Source organism: Anarhichas minor, unplaced genomic scaffold (assembly GCF_050575085.1).
Source record: "Anarhichas minor isolate MPS153535 unplaced genomic scaffold, ASM5057508v1 ptg000004l, whole genome shotgun sequence".
Classification (NCBI taxonomy): domain Eukaryota; kingdom Metazoa; phylum Chordata; class Actinopteri; order Perciformes; family Anarhichadidae; genus Anarhichas; species Anarhichas minor.
In genome coordinates this window covers 14,584,578-14,606,007 of record NW_027466450.1, presented here as the reverse complement: position 1 = coordinate 14,606,007, position 21,430 = coordinate 14,584,578, and the positions used below count along the sequence as shown (strand labels likewise).

At 43.6% G+C, this 21,430-nt stretch overlaps 2 protein-coding genes across 2 annotated transcripts; both read left to right on the top strand.

Moving 5' to 3' along the window:
- idh1 (isocitrate dehydrogenase (NADP(+)) 1) lies at positions 1-7,461 on the top strand. Its single transcript, XM_076110301.1, has 9 exons — positions 1-130; positions 1,104-1,234; positions 3,040-3,331; positions 3,970-4,072; positions 4,477-4,654; positions 4,764-4,915; positions 5,096-5,236; positions 5,390-5,552; positions 6,278-7,461. Exons 2-9 carry the CDS (start codon positions 1,113-1,115, stop codon positions 6,369-6,371), a joined length of 1,245 nt encoding a protein of 414 aa, XP_075966416.1. The 5' UTR covers positions 1-130; positions 1,104-1,112; the 3' UTR covers positions 6,372-7,461.
- Positions 7,462-8,383: 922 nt separating this feature from the next.
- On the top strand, positions 8,384-20,504 carry epsti1 (epithelial stromal interaction 1). Its single transcript, XM_076110289.1, has 10 exons — positions 8,384-8,616; positions 9,675-9,733; positions 9,842-9,925; positions 10,045-10,118; positions 10,418-10,501; positions 12,570-12,643; positions 13,948-14,032; positions 17,670-17,740; positions 18,079-18,284; positions 19,836-20,504. Exons 1-10 carry the CDS (start codon positions 8,450-8,452, stop codon positions 19,973-19,975), a joined length of 1,044 nt encoding a protein of 347 aa, XP_075966404.1. The 5' UTR covers positions 8,384-8,449; the 3' UTR covers positions 19,976-20,504.
- Positions 20,505-21,430: the final 926 nt, after the last annotated feature.

The window sequence follows — 21,430 nt, the reverse complement described above, 5'->3', positions numbered from 1 at the left end:
TCTTGTGAGGTCGGGATCCGGGTACCTGCCGCACCTCTGCCAGCATTCACCACTTTCCCCTCTCATTCGGGCATCATTCCGCCTCCTCTACCCGTCTCTGACTGTGCCGTGGACCTTTAAACCGAACGAGGTAACGCGTCTGCAACATATCGACACATTGTAGCAAACCGCAGAATGAAGTGGTGGCGACGTAACGTGACAGGGAAATGTAATGTGCTGTTCGACTCTTATCTCACTGCCTCGATACACTAGTTAGCCACAGTCGTGCTATACGGTGGTCAACAAGGCCCATAGTCTTAGAAAACTCCTCCCTGTGTTCGTGGTATTTATTGATAGGCCTATGTTTGTAAAAACCTGCACGTTATACGCTGTGTTGACGGGTTGCATTCCTCGTCTGACCTGCTAACAGACTGCCTCTGGCTGTTCAGCGGTCTCCTCCCCATCATGCGACGATCCGCCTGCCTGTTTCTGCTTTATGCAACTTTATGTAACTTCACCACAAGAAGATAAGAAATCTGCAAGTTGTACAACTTTGAAACTGTCGTAAAATACCAGCAATCAACTGACCGTCCATAAAGATGTTCACAGAGCAACGAGGATGAACATTTAAGTCAATAAAAGAATATGATGAAGGGCACTTTAAGTTATTCTATTTATGGCTATTAATACGTGTGTTGGCATTGGTTAGGCTTATGCTGCAGGGTTTTTGTTTGGCCCATGTTTAAGAGGATTATGGAGTGTATCAGGTGGGGTACTGGTCTGACTACTCCTACTGGATGCTTTGAATGAATTCATTCATTGAGTCTGCAGTGTTATGTAGAGAGGAACAACCACAGATGTGCTTTTTTAAATGATTGATTGTCCGGTTACTTGTTTTTTGTGCAATCTTTTAACAATTTACTATATGATACCAACAAAAGTATTTATCTTCGTTATTTTAGCTTGATAAAATCCCTGAGAGAGATGGGTCAGGGACAGAACACGTCAGAGATTGCGTCTGACGTGTTCTGTCCTTCACCCTCCTCTCTTTCTGTCTCTCTTCTCTGCTGTCGTCCTCCGTCATCATCCTAAATGTCTGTGTGTTTGTCCCCTGTGTGTCGTAGGACTCAAACATGTCTCAGAAGATCAAGTCAGGCTCTGTGGTGGAGATGCAGGGAGATGAGATGACTCGAGTCATCTGGGAGCTCATTAAGGAGAAACTCATCTTCCCCTATCTGGAGCTCGACCTGCACAGGTGAGTACGCCTCAGTGTGACGACCACAGGGCATCCAGGGCACTGGAGCTCCACTTTGTCTCTTAGCTGCTCTCATGTTCCTGTGAATCACAAGATAACTGATTGGTAATCATTTTCTCTAATTGGTGCATCTGTTTCTTCATTTTGACCTTGTTGCTCCTCTTATCTCCTGCATGGACTTTGTTCAGAGTTGTATGTTATTTGCATGACCTTTTTTTATGTGAAGTTCAAGTCCCTATGTCCCCCCCATCCCTCATAACGAATCACATCTTCAGCCTTCAGTGGGGAGAGGTAGCCGTCACTTTGGACTTAGACTTCCTTTTTCAGATAGATGTGATTACATAATCATTAGTTCTTGTGGCGCATCATAAAAAGTTAATGATTTATTGTGCAGCAGGCTTTGGAAGCACTCCTTTGATTTAATATGGTGTAATAAATCCTCTGTTTGTATGAACATATCTCAAGAAGCAGGACTGTCAGGATTCAGGCCACTGGAAAAACAAACTATAACCAATCGGCATTGAGACCTCATCAGGACATTTTGTCAAATTTATAAATCTCATTTTTAACTTTAAAACCACTTGTAGGGAGATTGATAGCAGATATAAAGAAGGTAAACATGCGTGTGCATTCAGATAAAGGCATGTTCAGGTTTTTTAAGTGTTACAGGTTGAACAGACGTACAAAATCAATTGCTTAAGAACAAACCGGGAAGGGAAGGAAGAAAGTGGGTGAAAGGTCACGGCTGCTTTCAAACAATGCCAACGGGTTTCAGAGACAGCTCGTACTTGAGGGGAGTGATAAGCACCGAGCTCGATCTAGCTGTATACTTCCTCATCTTACTGGTTTGTTAGGTTCTTTTTGCACAAGTGTGTGCACGAGTGGAGCAACTCTTCCAGTTATCTTGGCAGCGGGTCAGTCTTCATTGCACAATCGATTCCTTGTTTCTTTTGTCTTTGTGTTGCTGGCTGGTTTTGCAGATCTCCTTCTCTCTTATGCGAGTACCCGGCCTGTAAAGAGCACAGCACTGTGAGAGAAGTGGGGCAGCAGGCTAATGGCTGTTCTTGATGCAAACACTGTGTCAGGTCTTCCATGAAATTGTAATTAGCGGAGATGTGGAGGGAATAAAGCCCTGGTTGAGTTATTATTAATGTCGCTCATGTCCTTTGACACAGTGATTATGTAGCACATTGCAGCCAGTGTACTGTAACCTTCACAGATTAGCTTGTAGCCAACTAAAACAGTGGCATATGTTCACTTTCAGTGCTTAGTTGTGCTCCAGGATGTTTGTGCAACTGAAGCATAGATAACCACTGTCCTTCTTGAAACGGAGCGCTCTGGTTTATGGCGTCCCGTGCCTCTGCTGTCTCCGTGTCTGGTCCATTTCTTCTCCTTACGTCTCTGCTTCTCCTCCTACTTAAAGGCACACAAATATGAATCTTTTGGACTACTGACTAAAATATCTCTGTAGCATTTAGTATCAAAACGTGTCGAGTAATAGGAGCTGCCAGTGAATATGTGACAGGTTGTTAGGCTTGTTTATTCACCTTTTGGATCAGATATTTTCAGCTTTTCTAACTTTTGACAATATGTTACTAACAGGAGGTCAGACATGTTATTTATTAACATGTCTGTAGAATTAAGACATGTTCATAAGGCTGAAACTAAGTATTGAAAAAAGTATTGTTTTGGTATCGTAGGAATATTAGTTTAGAACATTTCAACACATTTTCAGGACATCACAGATGCTTTCTCTCCGGTACTTTTAAATCCAAACTCTAACCTCTCCGTCTCCTCCTGCGAAGCTATGACCTCGGCATGGAGAACCGGGACGCGACAGACGACCGGGTGACGGTCGAGGCGGCGGAGGCAGTGCGCCGCTACAGCGTGGGCATCAAGTGCGCCACCATCACGCCGGATGAGAACCGCGTGGAGGAGTTCAAGCTTAAGCAGATGTGGCGGTCGCCCAACGGCACCATCCGTAACATCCTGGGAGGCACCGTGTTCAGGGAGGCCATCCTCTGCAAGAACATCCCCCGCCTGGTGCCCGGCTGGATCAAGCCCATCATCATTGGCAGACACGCCCACGGAGATCAGGTACGCTATTGGTTCATGGCTTTAAGTTTAAATACTATTCAACTGCAGGACTACAGATGAAAGGAGCAACGGTAACTGTGCAGCACTCGTGTGAGAGTCTTTATCTACAGTATGTGCAAAGGCCAACACCCGTTATTGTCTGACAAAACCACAACTGCTGCTGAAGCATAATTCGCTGTGACTGCTGGGTTTGCGGTTAACTCTTGTATGAGCTCGGTGAGTTAATGTTCCATCAGACATTGTAGGGTTGTCAGGAGGGACTTGGTCAATAATTATATTTCATGGGCCGCGCTTTGGACCGTAATGTACCACCTCTACAGCCTGGACAAGTAGCAGCAACGCCACACAACTAAATCATGAGTGAGCGCTGTGCCAGAGTCAACAGTCCTCTCTGCAGAGAGTTATGCAGGTGAAAGGTCAAATGGCTGCTTGTTACATAGTATCCCATGGATGTCAGAGGTATTCATATTATGTACTCTGCTGGTGATGACAGCCTAGTCCTGCCAAGGTATTTATGACTCGGGCATTGTCATTAGACCTCCCTAAAGCTGTCTGTAACGGCTGTGCGGTTAAGTGGGGATAAACGGCAACGTTGCAGCAGTATTAACCTTCCGTGTTTCTCAATGTGCTCCCCACAGTACAAAGCCACAGACTTTGTGGTGCCCGGGCCTGGGAAAGTGGAGATGACCTACACACCCACAAACGGAGAGCCGGTTAAATATGTCATCCATGAGTTTGAGGGTAAGAACACATCCAGCCCGCTGCACCGTCACGCTCCTGACCCCCCCACCACATGTGAAAGATCTGATACTAATACAAGCCCTGTGGGGGGAAAGTGGCTCAGGCAACGACTGGGACAGTTTACTTTTAGTATCACAGATACTAGACGCGTGTGCAGACACACAAGCATCAGTCTAAGGTGGGGAATATCGTAAAGATGTCAGATATCATAAGGTGTGTCAGTCAATACAGCGAAGCTGGACTGGCAGCACATTTAGCATTGTGTTCACATTGCAAATGAGGAAATATTAGATACGGCTTATCTATATGTGTCAATCCTGTTCCTATTCACCTGTTGTATCACTCAAACCCAACCACTGTATGTGACCGTACGATACTTAATATGTACGTTTGTGTCCGTCCAGGCTCGGGTGGTGTTGCGATGGGGATGTACAACACAGACAGCTCCATCACAGACTTTGCCCACAGCTCCTTCCAGATGGCTTTGACCAAAGGCTGGGCTCTCTACCTCAGCACCAAGAACACCATCCTGAAGAAATACGATGGTCGCTTCAAGGACATCTTCCAGGAGATCTACGAGAAGTAAGGACTTTTAAATCACATGCACACTTTCTCTCTCTCTCACAAGTACACACACTTTTATACCAGAGATCGCAACTTTAACGCACTGTCCACCTTCTTGTGTGTTCAGGGAATACCGTGCTAAGTTTGAGGCCAAAGGCATCTGGTACGAGCACCGTCTGATAGACGACATGGTGGCCCAGGCCATGAAATCTGAGGGAGGCTTCATTTGGGCCTGCAAGAACTACGACGGAGACGTACAGTCTGATTCTGTGGCACAAGGTCGGTAGAAACAACACACTCGCATCAGTTATGTGAATACATAATGTAGAAACTTTCTTATAACTCCTGCAAAACTGAATCATAATAAAGAAAATGGAGAAAGCTGATTTTTTTTTTTTTGCCTTCTCTGGTTCAAAGATGTTCTGTTGTTAATGTGCTTTTTGTGTGACTCTGTTTCAGGCTACGGCTCCCTGGGTATGATGACCAGTGTGCTCCTCTGTCCTGATGGACGCACAGTGGAGTCTGAGGCCGCCCACGGCACAGTGACTCGCCACTACAGACAACACCAGCAAGGGAAGGAGACCTCCACCAATCCCATCGGTACAAACGACACGATGCATGGACATGAGCATTTACCCAGACATAACCTCCAAGAAAATACAAAGGTTCCATTAATGTGATTTTTATTTATAACGCATGCGTTGTGTGTAATATAATGCGTTCTCCCCTTCTCTGTGTGTTTGTGTGCTGCAGCCTCCATCTTTGCGTGGACGCAGGGCCTGCTCCACCGGGCAAAGCTGGACAACAACGCAGAGCTGCGAGTGTTCTCTGAGGGGCTGGAGGCCGTCTGCGTCGAGACCATCGAGGCTGGTTTCATGACCAAGGATTTGGCTATCTGCGTCAAAGGCCTGCCAAAGTTAGTCTCTTCGTTATCTAGCACTCAATTTATTCAGTGTTTTTCCGCGTCATGTGTCCCCGCTGTAGATGTCTAGAACAGAGAGCGAGAGTTAGCATTAGCATAGTGAAAGTCTTGACCGCTAACATGGTGGAGCGTTTGCAGTTTTTGGATCTTAACGGGACCCTGGAGCTTCCTCCAATTATCTAGCAAAAAATCCCACGAGAGATTATTGTGTGTTTTACAACCACTAATGCTGTGTCAGCCACTGTCAGTTACAAGCAAACAAGCTAACAAACAAGATAAACAAGTAAAAGACGGCAACTTACCATAATTTACCATAGTCGCCAATTTTGGTGCACAACAGACTCCTCAGGGTCAAACATGCTTGGCCCGGGGCCTGTGAGATTTGCATATTTGAATATTCACACTCAATAAGGGGGAAAGAGTAAATATGCTTCCAGCTGCTTTTCAGAATTTATTTTTACAATGTCTGGAGGGGAACATTAACCCAACAACACTTCCTGCTGCTGTGTCGCAGTCAATTCTTCTCACTAGAAGTCTGCACGAGGTGTTGAGTTTGTAATAACTCTGTAATAACCATCTTCTTGTTCTTTGTCCACACTGAGTTCTTCTTTTGATTTAGGCGACATTCTTCAGTGCTGCTACGTGGACAAATGAAACTCTGCACCTCCCAAAGTAACGTTAAAGTATTCTAAGTCTTTTCTCCTCGTCTCTGTTTGCAGTGTGAAACGCGCTGACTACTTGAACACCTTCGAGTTCCTGGACAAGCTGGCAGAGAACCTGAAGATTAAGCTCGCTAACCCGCCAAAACTGTGATCTCACCTCCCAGCCTCAACTGTTAAACACACAAGCACACGCACACACAAACAAACACACACACACACACACACACATTGAAACACGTGCACACAGAGACATCTACACAGCTACCGGAGTTGACGCTGGAGCAGCGAGGGATGTGCCCAGGTACTCCAGGAGGTCTACAGACTGAAACCATGTCATTCCCTAACTGGGGGGTGTGATGGAGCAGGGTGCCTTGTCCAGGAGGAAGGGGGAGCGGAGGTCTCTGATCAGTGTAGGCCATCATCAGTAGTACACAGCCATACGCAAACATTACCGGTCTCCTGACCCGATGGCTCAGTGACCGTGTTTTACCTTTGATTGCACTTGGTCCGCTGACGTGAGTGTGTTGTCAGTAGTTGTTGGTGGTCTGTGCAACAGACGGGGGACAGAATCTGCCTGAGGGAGCCCCGGGACCCTCGCTGCCTTATTAGTTTTGTGTCAAAGTCATCGTTGATTCTTGTCGCCCTCTTTTGTCTTGCACTGTCTTAACAATACCTCAAGCTACATTTGATGTTTTAGTGCCTGCTAAAAACCACAGCAGGACCACCGTCGGCCTGTTCTCTAGTTTAACCCCTCGGCATGGTGCTGGATTGGCCACGCATACCATGTTTTACTGTTATGCAGCACCAAACGTTCATTTCTAGGATTCTTCTTGCACAACTTGTAAACTAATACAATACATTCCTTTTAGATTTTGTTCTCTTATTGATGTTACTTGTCAGTTGTTAAAGAGGTGTATTTCTTTGTCCTTCGTGTGTGTGTGTGTGTGTGTGTGTGTGTGTGTGTGTGTGTGTGTGTGTGTGTGTGTGTGTGTGTGTGTGTGTGTGTGTGTGTGTGTGTGTGTGTGTGTGTGTGTGTGTGTGTGTGTGTGTGTGTGTGTGTGTGTGTGTGTGTGTGTGTGTGTGTGTGTGTGTGTGTGTGTGTGTGTGTGTGTGTGTGTGTGTGTGTGTGTGTGTGTGTGTGTGTGTGTGTGTGTGTGTGTGTGTGTGTGGCCATCCATTATGTCCTGCCTAGAAGATCTTCATTCCAAATATAACTCGCAATAAATGGGTTTTTGAAGAAATATTTGTCATTCCTTTTTGTGTGTGCTGATGTCATTTGAGGCTGGAAATAACTGTCAAGTCAATCTGGTGATTGTATTTTTTAATTAAACAATTATATGTTTTGTCTTTATCATGTTTGAATACATTTTGAGGGCGACGTCTCCAGATATCTTGTTCTGTCCGACTAAAGATATTCGGTTTACACTCATATAGAAGACAGAAAAGAAGCTCATCCTCACATTTAAGAGGCTGGAAGCACCAAATAATTAGCATTTCTGCCTTAAAAATATATCAAATGATTCTTTGATTATCAAAATAGTTGCTGATGAATTCAAACTCAGCTTGAGTGTCATGAAATATTTCTACATTACAGAATGTGATCATAATACAAGATGTCTTTCTCTGCCGTCCCCTACGTTTAAGATGTAAACAAGTGTAATCAAATCACAGCACCAAAATGTAAAACAAGACAGGAACCTGCTACAATTCATTTGGTTCAACAGATATTTTGATTAATAATCATTTGTTTAAATCTGCAATATTTGTGGTCACAAGGTTTTCCTAGACGCGTATTTATTTATGTAAATGAATACTTGCTAATGTGATAAAATATGAAAGTATTTGTACTAAATATTACACTGTACAGTCATAGCTCCACAGTAATGCACTGTGCAAGCAGGTAACACCGTGTATTCTACAGTATAAATGCTTAAAAATGAGTTTGAATAGATCACAGAATTAGCTTAGCATTGAGCAGTAATACAGGAATATGAGGAATACAGGAACAATAAGATCGGTTGGGAATTGGCAGTTGGATTATGTCATGTTGTCATTTATTAATTTGACTCTTCTTTTGTTGAAATAGCGCCAACATCTGTTTTTACCAGTAGATGGCGCTATTGCATTAAGGCCCTCCCACCCTTCCGTATTATACACATGTGATGACCGCACCGAGGACAGCACATCAACAGGACTGTCCGTCACACAGTATCTCTCAGTGGAGGCATAATGGATCCTAATGATCACAACCAAAGAGACACAAGATACCAGCCGAACCCTGTCTACTCTAAAGACGGCACATCAGGAACATCTGGAGCTGAGCAGACACCTGAGAACACAAACAGAGATGCACCTGACAGCGGGAACCCACAGGCGACCGGCAGACAGCCGCAATAGTAAGATAGTTACAGTTGTGTTTTACCAAAAATGATAAAGGTCTGACACAATACTGTGACACGGACGAGTTGTTGAGTTTATAATGACGTCACATAAAAGTGTCAGTATTAGTTAACTCTTTAACTCTACCCAGCTAGGCTGAGTTTATGTTAGTGAAACATTTCACAAGTTAAATCATTTATTGTGGAACTCGCTGCTGCTGACTTTCACTTTCGTTTCACGTGAGAGGGAAAGTGCCTTCACTGTTTCCTGGAAATCCCATTTGTCACTATTAACCACAAGGCTAAGTTTAAATGACCTTTTAGTGTTACACAACATAACAACAAAATATCAACAAAGTGAAGGCTACACAAAATACAAAGCAACAGCAATGCAATGTTATGTTTATGTGTTTAACTTTTTACTTTCAGTTTCCTATCTCACTATTAAGACCGAATGCTACTCGGATTATTTTTTGTCATGAAAGCAGCATTTTAATGTTTTAGTAGCACATTATGTTGATTTTATCAGCTTTGTATACTGATACAGTTTAATCTATGGCAATTCTATAAACTGATTGTGTATATTTTTGTTTTTGAAGATTGGTGTAACTATGGCTGTTATATAAATGTAGTGGAGTTAAGAAGCTTTTCTCTGAAACATAATACCATCATCTAAGCAAACAGTCACTCAAATGCTCAAGTAAAGTTTTCATTTTGTTTTTTTTGTTCGTTTTACTTTTACTCCGAAATCTATCTACACGCCTACCTTTTTCAAAAGAGTTTGAAAAACTTGGATTTATGTCTCGGGTCATGTTTCCCTAAATGAACATGTTTTCATATTATTCTACATCATGGGAACACTTTGATTTCTTTGTTTTTCTTGTTTTTGGCCCATAAATACACTATGAAATGAACCAGAATATGATTATAGCAAGAAATATCTGATCAGAAAATAGGTAAACAAGACAAAACATTGCTAACCAAGCATTCTGTATCTTAACATTGATAAGATTTTACAGTATCCACAGCCCGTTCAGTCCCTAACGAGCTCCTTCATGTCTCCGTCCTTGTCTCAGCTCAGGCGGATACACCGTGATCCCACCAAATGAATCTCGGCGAAACGAGCTCCTAAGAAGTAGGCCGACACTGCTGCTCTCATCTATCGCACCTGTATCGTTCATACGATCTTCATACGAACAAATTGAATTTCTTTCCCAAGTAATGAAGCTTTGTGTTTCTCTAGTCGCTCAGAAAGAAGAGGAGGATCGTCAGAGATGGAAGGAGGCAAACAGAGTCCCCTCTGTGCACGTGACTCCAGCGAAGCTGGGTAAACCAACACACATAACTACACCCAATGCAAATCATCGTCAACCATTTGTATGACATTACTCTTACCTTATGCGTTTGCACATTACTGATATGTAATACGCTGTCTAATTTATCAAGGTGGTAGTGCAACATTGTCTGGAGCCAGGGAGAAGCAGCATACAGACTCTCGTTGCTCCAAACTGCAGAAAAGGGTACTTCATCACATTTACTGTTTTAAAACACACACATCCTGTTTACCCTCTGACTTCACATACACCTCAGATGAAATACCTTCTGTCAGTCAGTCTGACGTGCTCTGTGAATTATAGAAGCATATTGTAACCAGGGCTGGTCGAAAATGCAGTATGACAATTTATCATCTTCAATGGAACCATATCGTGATTAAAGTCATCATATATCAAGATATCGTGGTTCAGATTATTGGTTCAGATTATTTTCTGTATTGGCTGAATCATAAATAGATATTTAATGTGTTTGTTGTTGTTTCAAGCTAAAAAAGGAAGACTTGGACAAGAAGAAGAGACAAGAGGAGGACGAGGAGAACCAGAAGAAGAAAGATATACAGAGGGAGAAGGTGAGACCAAGATAAAAACAACAAGATTATGTACTTTGGCCTTTTGTTCAATCTATCGCAAAAAACTTCTTTAAATCAGTCGCCACCTCTTTCAACACATTTGATATATTTAACACCCTTTGGGGAGTTCTGTCAGAGTGAAGCCTCAACCCTTCTAGTGATATCCTGTAATTCCCAGAGTGCTTTTTGACAAACCCCAGAGTTCCATGTCAGGAATGCACGGCACTCAGCCACGGGCTGTGAGAGGAGGTGCAAAGAGCAATAGCAGTTGCAATAGTTGGTGTTTTTCCAGTGAAGAGTTGCACCACTTACTCAGAATATGGCATGACTTGTGGCTGCATTGCATTATGGTCCGTGAGTTCAGCAGAAGACGTCATACCTGTAATTATTTCATGAATGAAAGGCAATGCCAAGTCTTCAGCCTCTATGTAAAAGAACTGAGAGTTACAGCAGACCTGCTAATCAATTAAAGCAGACTTTACGACTTGCATTGGATTGCATTAGACTGTACAGGTGTAACTAATAAAGTGGACACTGAGTCTATAATGAACGTATTCTCAGGAAGGCTAAGGGAATCCTATACGGTGGCCCTGAGTGCTGAATACAGCGCAACCAAAGAAAACACATGCAAATAGACCAAACACATTTAAATAAAGAAATATTCACCAATTTGACTACAATCATTCAGCACAACAAAACTCCACTGCAAGTAAAGGAAACGCAACCAAATACAGAAACATGCAGCAAATACAGAAGGGTGCATAAACGTTTTAGTGGTGTTTTTTGGGTGGTGGTAGGAAGATGTGCGGACATTTCTCCCTGTGGGAGTCTCACCCTCCCACTGCATGGCACTAGTTTGTCTCCCATCAGTGAGAAACAATATCATTTCTAGCCTCTAGATGTCAGTAGAGTCAAGCCTGCTCCTGAGCTGTAGCGGTGTGTGTCAGAGCAGAGTCTTCCCTCACACACCCCACCAGCCTCAGAGCCACCTGGTTAATGGTCTCAAGGGTTTCCCGCAACCGAAGACAGCTCGTCCTTCTGCTCTCAGACGTGTTTCACTCCACAGTCTGGCCCCGCTTATATGGTCTAATAGTGGTTGATTGACTGCTACAGTTATGTGGAAGGGTCGTTAATTATTAAGACCAGAGCTGTGTTCCACAGACCCTGTCCTGTTGCGCAATGACCTCCGTGAAGCCATAGGAATGTGCCGGTAATCCAGCAAACAGAACAGATTCATGTGAAACAGCCACTTCTTCGTCTGTAGACGGGATCTAACAAGAGGCTGGCAGAAACGTGCCTCTGGTTCATAAATCCATCCTGACCCACTTTGGTTTGGGGGGGTTTGGGGTGGAAAATTATTAAGCGTTCAAACCACAAAAACTGAGAATGCTACAGCTCATCACTGCTCCTGGACAGCCCGCCTCTTTTATTTGTTTTTACAGTAAATACATACTGTAACAGCCGACACGGCCGGGCTGCTCACGGCGCTGGTGCCAGAATACAATCTCAAAATGAAAATACAAATACTTTTGTCTCTATCCAGCAAATACACAATTACTGCAATACTGCAATTACAGGGCACTAAATGGGATTTCCATCTCTTTATACGAGAATGGGATCGAGAAAATGGGATGCATCATCTTACAAAATATCACATAAGATATAATTGAGGATGTTTTCCAAGAAGCTTGATCTTGTAGATGATGGAATTGTTTCCATAAATATTTTAAAATACCACATCTTTTCTCGTGGACGTTTTTATTGATTTGTTGAACGTGATTGAACCATATCTGGGAATTTATTGCTTTCATTGTTTATCTTCATAATATCATGAACTTGAAAGACACGCTTTTCATGTCAGACAGCCACAAGTACTGTTCACATAGTATACATGTGAATGTCATCTGTAAATAGTGTGCAACAGAACACTTGGTTATGTTCTACAGCAACACCTGCAGCCCGTATACCATATATGTTGAATGTGTAACTGCATGTTGTTGCATGGTGGCAGCCCGCCATGCATCCGGCTGTGTGCTGTGGTGTGACTGCTGTCTGTGATGCATTGCAGGCTGATCGCCTGGAGGAGAGAAAGCGACAGGAGGAGCAGAGGAGGAGGGAGCAGCTCAGCCAGGATCATGCCAGGTCAGCCCTGATCAGGTTACCTCGGGCCTCGTCACTGTCACTGCGCTGTATTGTGTTGTTTCCGTGTGTCGTGTTGTGTTCTTTCTTGGTCTGCATTCGATCTATGAGCATCGGATGTCACAATATCCAGACCTTTACAAAGGAAGCGCCCGATGTCTGATCCTCTGCTGACCTATAATTGTCTCTGGAGTTTTAGCAAGTTGCATTTTTTTATTGGCAGAAAACAGCAAATAAAAACATATCAGGGGAAGCATGAAGGCAACAACATTAGCTTCACCTCTGATTACCGGCTAACATGGACAATGCTAACATGCTAAAGGGCCAGTGTGTTGCATTGCAGGGGATTATATGCAGAAATGTAATATAATATTCATAACTATGTTTTCATCAGTGTATAATCACCTGAAATTAAGAAAATTATTTGTTAATTTACCCTAAACAGAAATTACAGCTGAGGCAACATGAATGTGTGAAACTAATTTTACGACAGTATTGACTGTATTGAAACATTTCACTCAAAGCCACATGTAAGAGGAAAGGTCAGTAGGGTGTCCATGTCCTCTTGAAGTGATCCCTTCTTCTTTTCTCATGCAGATTATCATCTAATTGGCATTAGTATATTTATTACATTAATAAAAAGTACCTGGGTGATGTCACTTGAGTCACTCCTTCAGGGCCATAGAGGACATTATGCAACTGTTTTCACACACTGAGTAGCACTCCCCATGACGAGTGGATTGACTTTGACATGTAAAATGAGTGTAGTGCCCCTTTAAAATAACCAGGGATTTTGGATAATATGTTGAATGTATATACAATAATGATTTAGAGTGTTCTCTGTCTGCACAAGGTTTTCATGCTGTATTCTCCAACAGTGCACCAGACCGCTCTAAATCAATTACCCTGACAGTCGAGATGTTATTGGAATATTATACAAAGTCGGCTCTGGGGGAAATGGCTTGTCAAGTAGCATCTCTGGCTTCCTTACAAGAGAAACAAAAACAGGAGACAGCAGACCAATGTGTGAACCTGAAGAAACAATGAAGATATTTAGAAATGGGGCTAAGGAGCTGGAGTGGGACGGCACAGCTCTTGAAACGGGGAGAGCGGTGTCAGTGAGGCACAAACAAACTTGGTCAACCTTGTGGAAAATCCAGTACTGTCAGTATCCAAGGCCTGCAGAGCATCTGTGGCGTAAACAAATACTCCTTCATACCTTATTTATCAGTGTGTGTGTTTCCATGTTTGTCTTTTTGAAATGTGTAACTGCAAGACAGGAGATATGACTTGTGTATTTATTCCAGGAAGACTGAGAGTTTTCTGCAGAGGTTTGAGAGGACAGCCCCGGGTCCGCTGGCATCCAGCAGTGCCGCACACATGTCATCCAGGGTAAGCCAGCAACCACATACCGTGTGTGTATGTGTGTGTCTCACATGTTTTATTTACGTAAATGGCATCAGCCTGTGTAAACTATAGAAATAAAACAGAGGTAGAACGAGCATTCCCTTTCATATCAACGTTGCAGGATGGTCAGACCGGTGTCCATTTTGTATTGCGAACTGTTGTAGCGGGCTAACTTCCATAAACTATAACGACTCAAGACAAGTCCCGTACTCGCTGAGGTGAGATTTTGCAGTAACGACCAAAACGAGCAGATAATTTAACAGCTTAATGCTTCATCCACACAATGTTGTCACAGTGTAAAAAAGCACATTGCTATCGTCAAATGAGTGACAACTTTGTTCAGCTCATTTCCTGTTACCAGTGTAGCATTAAAGCATGGTGGAATAAACAAGCTAGTTAGCCAACTAGCGGACAGCTGGCTAGTTAGCTGGCCAGCTTGCTAATACCGCCATGCTTTAATGCTACACTGGTTACAGGAAATGAGCCAATAAGCGGCTGGTAGCCAGCAGCAGCGCTGGGTCTTGTTGTCCCTCTTTCTTACTTATCATGGCTCCGGAGAACGACAAGCTAACTAGCTAACTAGCCAAGCATCCGTCTCCGGAGCTGCGACAACACTTTACGGGCCCCACTGACGTGTGTTGTCCCCACAACAACAAACACCATTTTTATTTAGTAGTCAAATGAACAGTTCAATGTCCATTCTGCTCCTATTCTATTTGCATGATGTAGGCACATATGTGCTTGAATGCACACACACACACGCTTTCTCTGTGGGTCCCAGGGTTCGGTGTTGAGTCTCATATCTGTGGCCGTGGGGGTCGGAGACCGAAGCTCTGTGGTTGTTCACACCAATAGATCTGCCTTTGTGAGCTGTTTCCTGAATAAATACTCTCGAGTGCGGAGTTTTCGTCATCCGGGGCCGCGGCGGGTATTAAGCGGTATCCCCAGTGGGCCGGGTGGGGTTGAGGAGCCAGATCCCCCTGTAATTATCTCCTGGTCAGAGCCGGGGCACACAGCAGTACAGCATGCTCATGGTCATGTAAAAAGGAAGTGTAAATACACAGAGGAATATGCCACTGTTTTTCCTCTCCCTTGCCTCTTGATGCTGCCTGGCTGTCGGCTCCTTTCCCTCTCTTTTGTTTTCACTGCTTCCTTTTTCTCAGCCTCTCTTCCTCTCTGCCTGTTAGTTTTCCTGGGAGGGAACGAGTGGAAGGCGGAGTTCAAGGGACTTCCCAGAGTTCACACTGAGCAGAGACCGAGACAAAACATGACATGACTGCGAGGAGTCTGCGGAAGGCAGAACGAAGCGGAATAACCTGCGCTAGTAAAAGTACCTGGAGGAGACCCAAGCTCCCCAACAGCCAATCACACGGCACGTCAGTCAAAACGGGGGCAACCCTCATGAATAACTTTCCCCTTTATCAACAATCTTTTTTTGGAGTTGTGGGGGTGTAATGGCTGCTATAAATCTTAAAATCAATAGCTGCTGTAAATCTTAAATATGAAGAGGTCACGGTTATTCTTAGCTCAGAAAACATGCATTTATTGGAGAGTGCTGACAGCTTCTGTCAGAAAGTCAGACACAGTGCTAATAGTTCCTCCACCCAGCCTAGTGTCTGTCAGTGATGTTATACCAGAGAAGAAGAGAGTGTGCAGGAAATCGACCCCGAGGGGACACTGTATGTTCCACACTGTATCAGGCTGTGAGCGGATTATGTGGTGACGGACGACACTGTTAAAACTGCACACTCAGCTCCCTCGGTGGACGGAGGAAATGTTTTCTTTCTGGTCTTTTTCTCATCGTTGTGCCTTTCGTCTCTCTCTCTATTTTTCTCACAGAGACTTTTTCACCAGACATTTTTTTTGTATGTGAGAGACACAGAGAGAGAGAGAGAGAGAGAGAGAGAGAGAGAGAGAGAGAGACAGACCTTGGGTCAAACTATGGTGGAAAAAGAAACAGAAAGCAGTCAGTTACAGTAATAAAGAAGTCTCTTGTTTTATGGTGGGACACACACACTGTAACACACTGACAGGCTAAATGGATTATACAGTTCACTGGATGATTCCAGGGTAACAGACAGCAACAGAGACTCACCTCTTCACGTCTCACTTTGTCTCAACTCGCTTTGTCTCCTCTCATTGCGTCTCCTCACCTATTACGTCTTCTCCTCTCCCGTCTTCTCGTCTCCCCTTGTTTCGTCTCATCTCATTTCCTGCATTCTCCTCTCCCTTCCTTTTCTCTCCTTTCCTTTCCCGTCTTATTGTCTCCTTGCCTGTCTTGTATCATCTTGCCTCTTTTTTCTCATCTCCTCCTGTCCTTTCCTTTTCTCTCCTTTCTTATCCTTTCCATGCCTACATTCCTGTCCTTACCCTTTTACCTTCTCATTACTTTCCTTACCTCTCCTTTCCTCTTTTCCTTCTGACTCTTATCCTCTCATTTACATCCCTCTCCTTTTCTTTCCTCTCATTTGATTCCCTCTCCTTTCCTTTAGTTTCTTTTCCTTCCCTCTCCTTTCCTCTTATTTCCTTCCCTCTCCCTCTCCTCTCCTCTCTCAGACTCTCCCAGGCTGCAGCTCTCCCAGATAGACGTCACAGATTAGGAGATGAAAGCTTGCGGCCGCGGAGCAGCAAAAGTCAAACGTCTTGATGTGGTTCTTAGTGGGACCCTGGGATCTGTTGTTCTTCCTGCAATGGCTCCATAATACAGATTGATCTCCCCTTCATATCCTCTATTTGTGGGCGTGTGTGTGTGTGGTGTGTGTACATGTGTAATGTGTGTGTCTGAGTGGGAGATTTAATGCTAAGCTTTGATGGGAGCACAGAGCGGTCACACAGGTGGGCTGTGTGTTCCTTCCTCTCGTGCCATCCTAAATAACCACCTCGCTGACCCATGAGCTCCCCTGGGACAGGACAACAGAGAGAGAGAGAGAGAGAGAGAGAGAGAGAGAGAGAGAGAGAGATGTGTGTCTGAACAGTAAATACATGTATCCATATTGAATAGAAAATAGACATAATTCAGTTTAAATCTGGGTTAATAAATGTTCATTGAGTAATATTGGCTATACAACATGTTAACATGTTCTCCACCTAGAAAAGCTGCTTTGTGCCTGCTACAAGAACCTGATAGCACAGAACTGGTTATTGCAAAAGCCAAGAAACAAACTCATTGAACCTCCACCTCCTGTGTTTCATTTTGCTGTTTATCTCTTTATTTTTTATTTTTCATATTTTGCATATTTTTCTGCTTATACTGCCGATATTTTGCTCAAACCCGTAATGCAATAATCCTGTTCATGCATATATATATGCTTTACTCAGCATGTTTGTCATTGTGCTATGTTCATAAGTATTGCATGCATTTGCTTTTCTGTGTATTTCCATTTGCATTGGAATGTTTTAATTTCCACACCCTGATACTATGAGAGTGATCTTATCATATTCCATGTCGCACCTCCAAATACCTTACATTCAGCCGAGCCCTTAAAGGCCCCCCGTGGAGTGTTCCAGTTAACCTTTCAAGTTAGTGCTGCTCAGACACAATTTATGTCTTTCTCAGTTTCCAAAAGCATATTACCTTAAGCCATCTTTTCCTTTATACTTTGAATAATGTTTTTTTTGTCAGAGTGGGGCCGTGGAGAGTAAACAGAGAGAGGACTTGACAGGTGTGAGAGACGTACAGCAGGAACACACGAGGTATGTACAATATGTATACACACTGTTATGTTTAATTATGGTTCTGTCTCCGAGATAAAAGCTGATTAAGTGAGGCATCAGATGGAGGACTCTCTGCACAGTGGACTCAACAAGATGAATCGTGTGTTTTGTTCGTCCTCGTGCAATGACACCAGTACGGACTGGCCTGGTCGCTGAATGTTTCGTGTGCAGTTTACTAACCAGTTTATTGAAGTTTTAAAAGCTGTCAAACACATGCCGCTCACTGCCATTTAGAGCCTGCCAGCATGTGTAGTTATAAAGTACAGCATTAGTTTGTTTTATGTGACGCATTAGTTTGATTCATTGTATTTTGACAGGGTGAACCAAGCCTTTCTGGACAATCTCGAGGGTCGACGCGGGGGGAGTGAGAAGGACACAAAGGAAGAAGGCGTTTGGGAGTGTCCCTCTTTGGCCTCCGAGGATTTTAGACACCGGCCGGCCAACCCCCGTGGACACCAACTCCCCCCCTCTCAGCCGAACCCAGACCCAGATCAGTGCTTTGCCGACTGGACAGTTGAAGCTGGTGAGCCTACTGTTTCTCACGCCTTTTTTTTAAGTCTGGCTCAACGCTGGTTGAACCAAACCTAAATCAGATATGTGACAAGAGTTGCCGACCTTTCTCAGAAAGACTGTGATTGTCTGTTTAGTCTGTGTTAAATCAAAGGCTTTACGTGCTTCAAATATGTAGGCAGGAAGTTATGCGTGGTACGTAGTGATGCCGTAGCTCCGGGCGTTCAAATCCTGCTGATACTTGTAGTTTGTGAGAAATGTCTGTTTGTGTCGAAGAGTGTGCGTAAGAAAGTATTTCCCTTCCTTCTGGACACAAACCTTCACGTACTATGGATTGAGCAATATACTAAACACATTTTAAGCGTTTGTTGACAGGACACAGAGAACATGGGCGTAAAAGTCTGACACCAACACACACAAAACACTTTGGGCTCCTGTCAATCAGAGAGGAAAATTCTCAGGAACACAGGCGAGACTGACTCTCGAGAACAGTGGCGTCCTTCTATAATTGGCCCGGATTCACATACTGAGTTTGATACCTGACTGGCTGCCATACAACTATGAGTACCTGCCACTCAGAGATAAGAACACAAACATTATTACCTGCTGCTCTTAATAATTTGCTGATGTGTCACTCGTTCTTTCTTTAATTTATTCTTTAGTTTGTTTTATTTTTTAATACTTGTTATAATCCAAATATCGAACCTTTTTACATACATGGCACTCCTAAACTCCTATGGCACTTAAAGGGGAGACATACATGTATCTTGCTCATTTTCAGGTTTATTTGGGGTTTCCACTAAAACATATTTACATGCTTTAATGTAAAAACAACTTGTCTTGTCTGATTATACCTGTATCAACCATTAGACTGAAATCCTCCATTTTAGCTCCTGTCGGTTAAAGCTAAATTACCCAAGAATATCTCAAACCTTCAGTCCTGGCACCGCCACTGCGGGGACAATTCTGCATGTCGGAATCCCACAACATCCTTGATCCATGTCAGGCTGCGTCCGCCAGCCCCGGTCTATATTTTACCAGCCCGCTGATCGGGTCTTTCCGTGCCGTCACTACCTTGCTGGAGCCAATCTCCTGCATGATCGTGTGACGGCCTCTCTCGTCTGTCCCCCACTGCTGCCCAGGCCTGCATTTAAACCGGAACAGCCCGTGGCAGGGAGAACCACCGGGCGTCCGATTCCGGACGATGTGGGTAGTTGTAGGGAAGAGATGCCAAAGTGGTCAGACAGAAGAGCTTTCAAGCTGCCTGAAAGACATGACTGCAGACGTCTGAGTCCGTCTTTTTACTTCTCGTTTTAGTGGAGCTGACAAGAGCATCTTGTGATTGCCTCACAGATCGTGTGTGCAAATGTTCCACAAAATAGATAGTTCATCCCCAACAAGAAAAGAATAAAACATGTGTCCGTCTGCTGTGCATGAGAATGACACTGCGCTGTGCCGTATGGGATGACAATCAAAGAGCCCTCTTTTCAACAGGGGCCTTGTGGGAACAATGATGAATAAAGTGGGATCCATGAGGATGATTTCTTTCCTGTGTGCTTTCCAGATCCTGACTATGATTGGGCCTTGGTGAAACTGAAGAAGAGCTTTCCAGACTGCAGCAGAGTCTTCCTCGAGGACATCCTGGAGCAGTGCAACAGTGACTACGAGCAGGCCTACACACTACTCGACTGCACGATGAATTAAGTGGTATTCATGTTTAATGGGAGGACTGTCTCTCCTTTAATATTGAGTTTGACACTTTGGGAGTTGGGCCAAATAAAAATGCATAACCAGCGTTCACGATGCATTAATTATATACCCATGTGCTTATTTGAATCTGTTTTTGATAATGCCATTGTAATTGAGTGTTTGCTGTCTTGTATCTGTCTGCATGCACTCGTGAGTCATGTCGGGTGTTCGCCCTGACGTCGAGTTGAATTGATATTCGTTTTCACCAGTTTAGCTGAAGGTCGTCACCATGACTCACGATCTTCAGATCATATTTGGGGCTCTTAATTAAATCAGTGTGCGGAGATGGAAGAAAAGCTCTACCCACATACATGATGCTTTTTGTTTGTCTTATAATCAAAGTCACATGGGGTGTATCTATTGCAGGATTCTTCAGGACAACAAAAGATTTTAAATCCAAATGGGATTTTCTTTAGAAAGGCTTCAGTGCAAAGGCACAATAGCTTTAGAGGACTTCAATAAAACGGCTTCTTGTGAACTCTCACAGTTTGTCAAAGCTCTCTCTTTCATCAGTGCCTTATATCGGACAGGGTGGGGTTTCTAGGTGGGCAGTTGGCACAGAGCTGCTGTTGAAGTCGTGAATGTCAGCCTCATAATAGCACTGAGGCCGGACAGCAGAGATGGTTATCACCTGACCGAGGCAACAGAGAACAAAGGGTGGTGCTCTCAACACGGGGGACCAAAAATCCCCTTCTACTCCGGCATGAAGTCATGCAGGAGGCGTTTTACTGCTGATGTCATCCAGCAATTGTCTTTGCGCTGGAGATTAGCAAGAGCCTCAATTCTTTAAAAGAAATCTGGACTTTTAAAATATAGCAGCAACGGCCTAGAGGATAAATTATAATCAGAATCAGGTTTGTTTTCACATACAAGGAATTTGCCTTTTGGTGTTTTGGTTCATAACAATAAACATAGTAGGAGAAAATAAAAAATAGAAACAAGCACTGCAAAAGTCAAGAAACATAAATATAGAATAGAACAATGTACAATAAAAAACTATTAAAATATGTGCACTACAACTGTTTTAACAGCTCTGCAGTTGCTGTGTGCAAAAGTTGACAGTATGAGGTCTAAAGAATATGTGCAATGTATACAGAGATACAAGTGGGAAGGGGATCCTGGGCCTTGTTGAAGAGGCCAGCTGCAGAGAAGAAAATGTTCTGTGTATTTGTATTATTAGTTATAATCATTACCATATATTTATAACTAATGTGACACTGTGATGTCTCCATATAATGCATCTGTGTGTGTTAACATTTTAAGGAGAACAGCGTTATTTGAGTTACCAAAGTAAGAATAAAAAAACCCGATTTAGTTATTGTAGGTTAGAGTTCAGTGTGGGTGGAGAATCATTAGATTCAGATGTGTACCGCTATCAAGTAAAGAGGAAAAACCTTGAAATGAACTGGC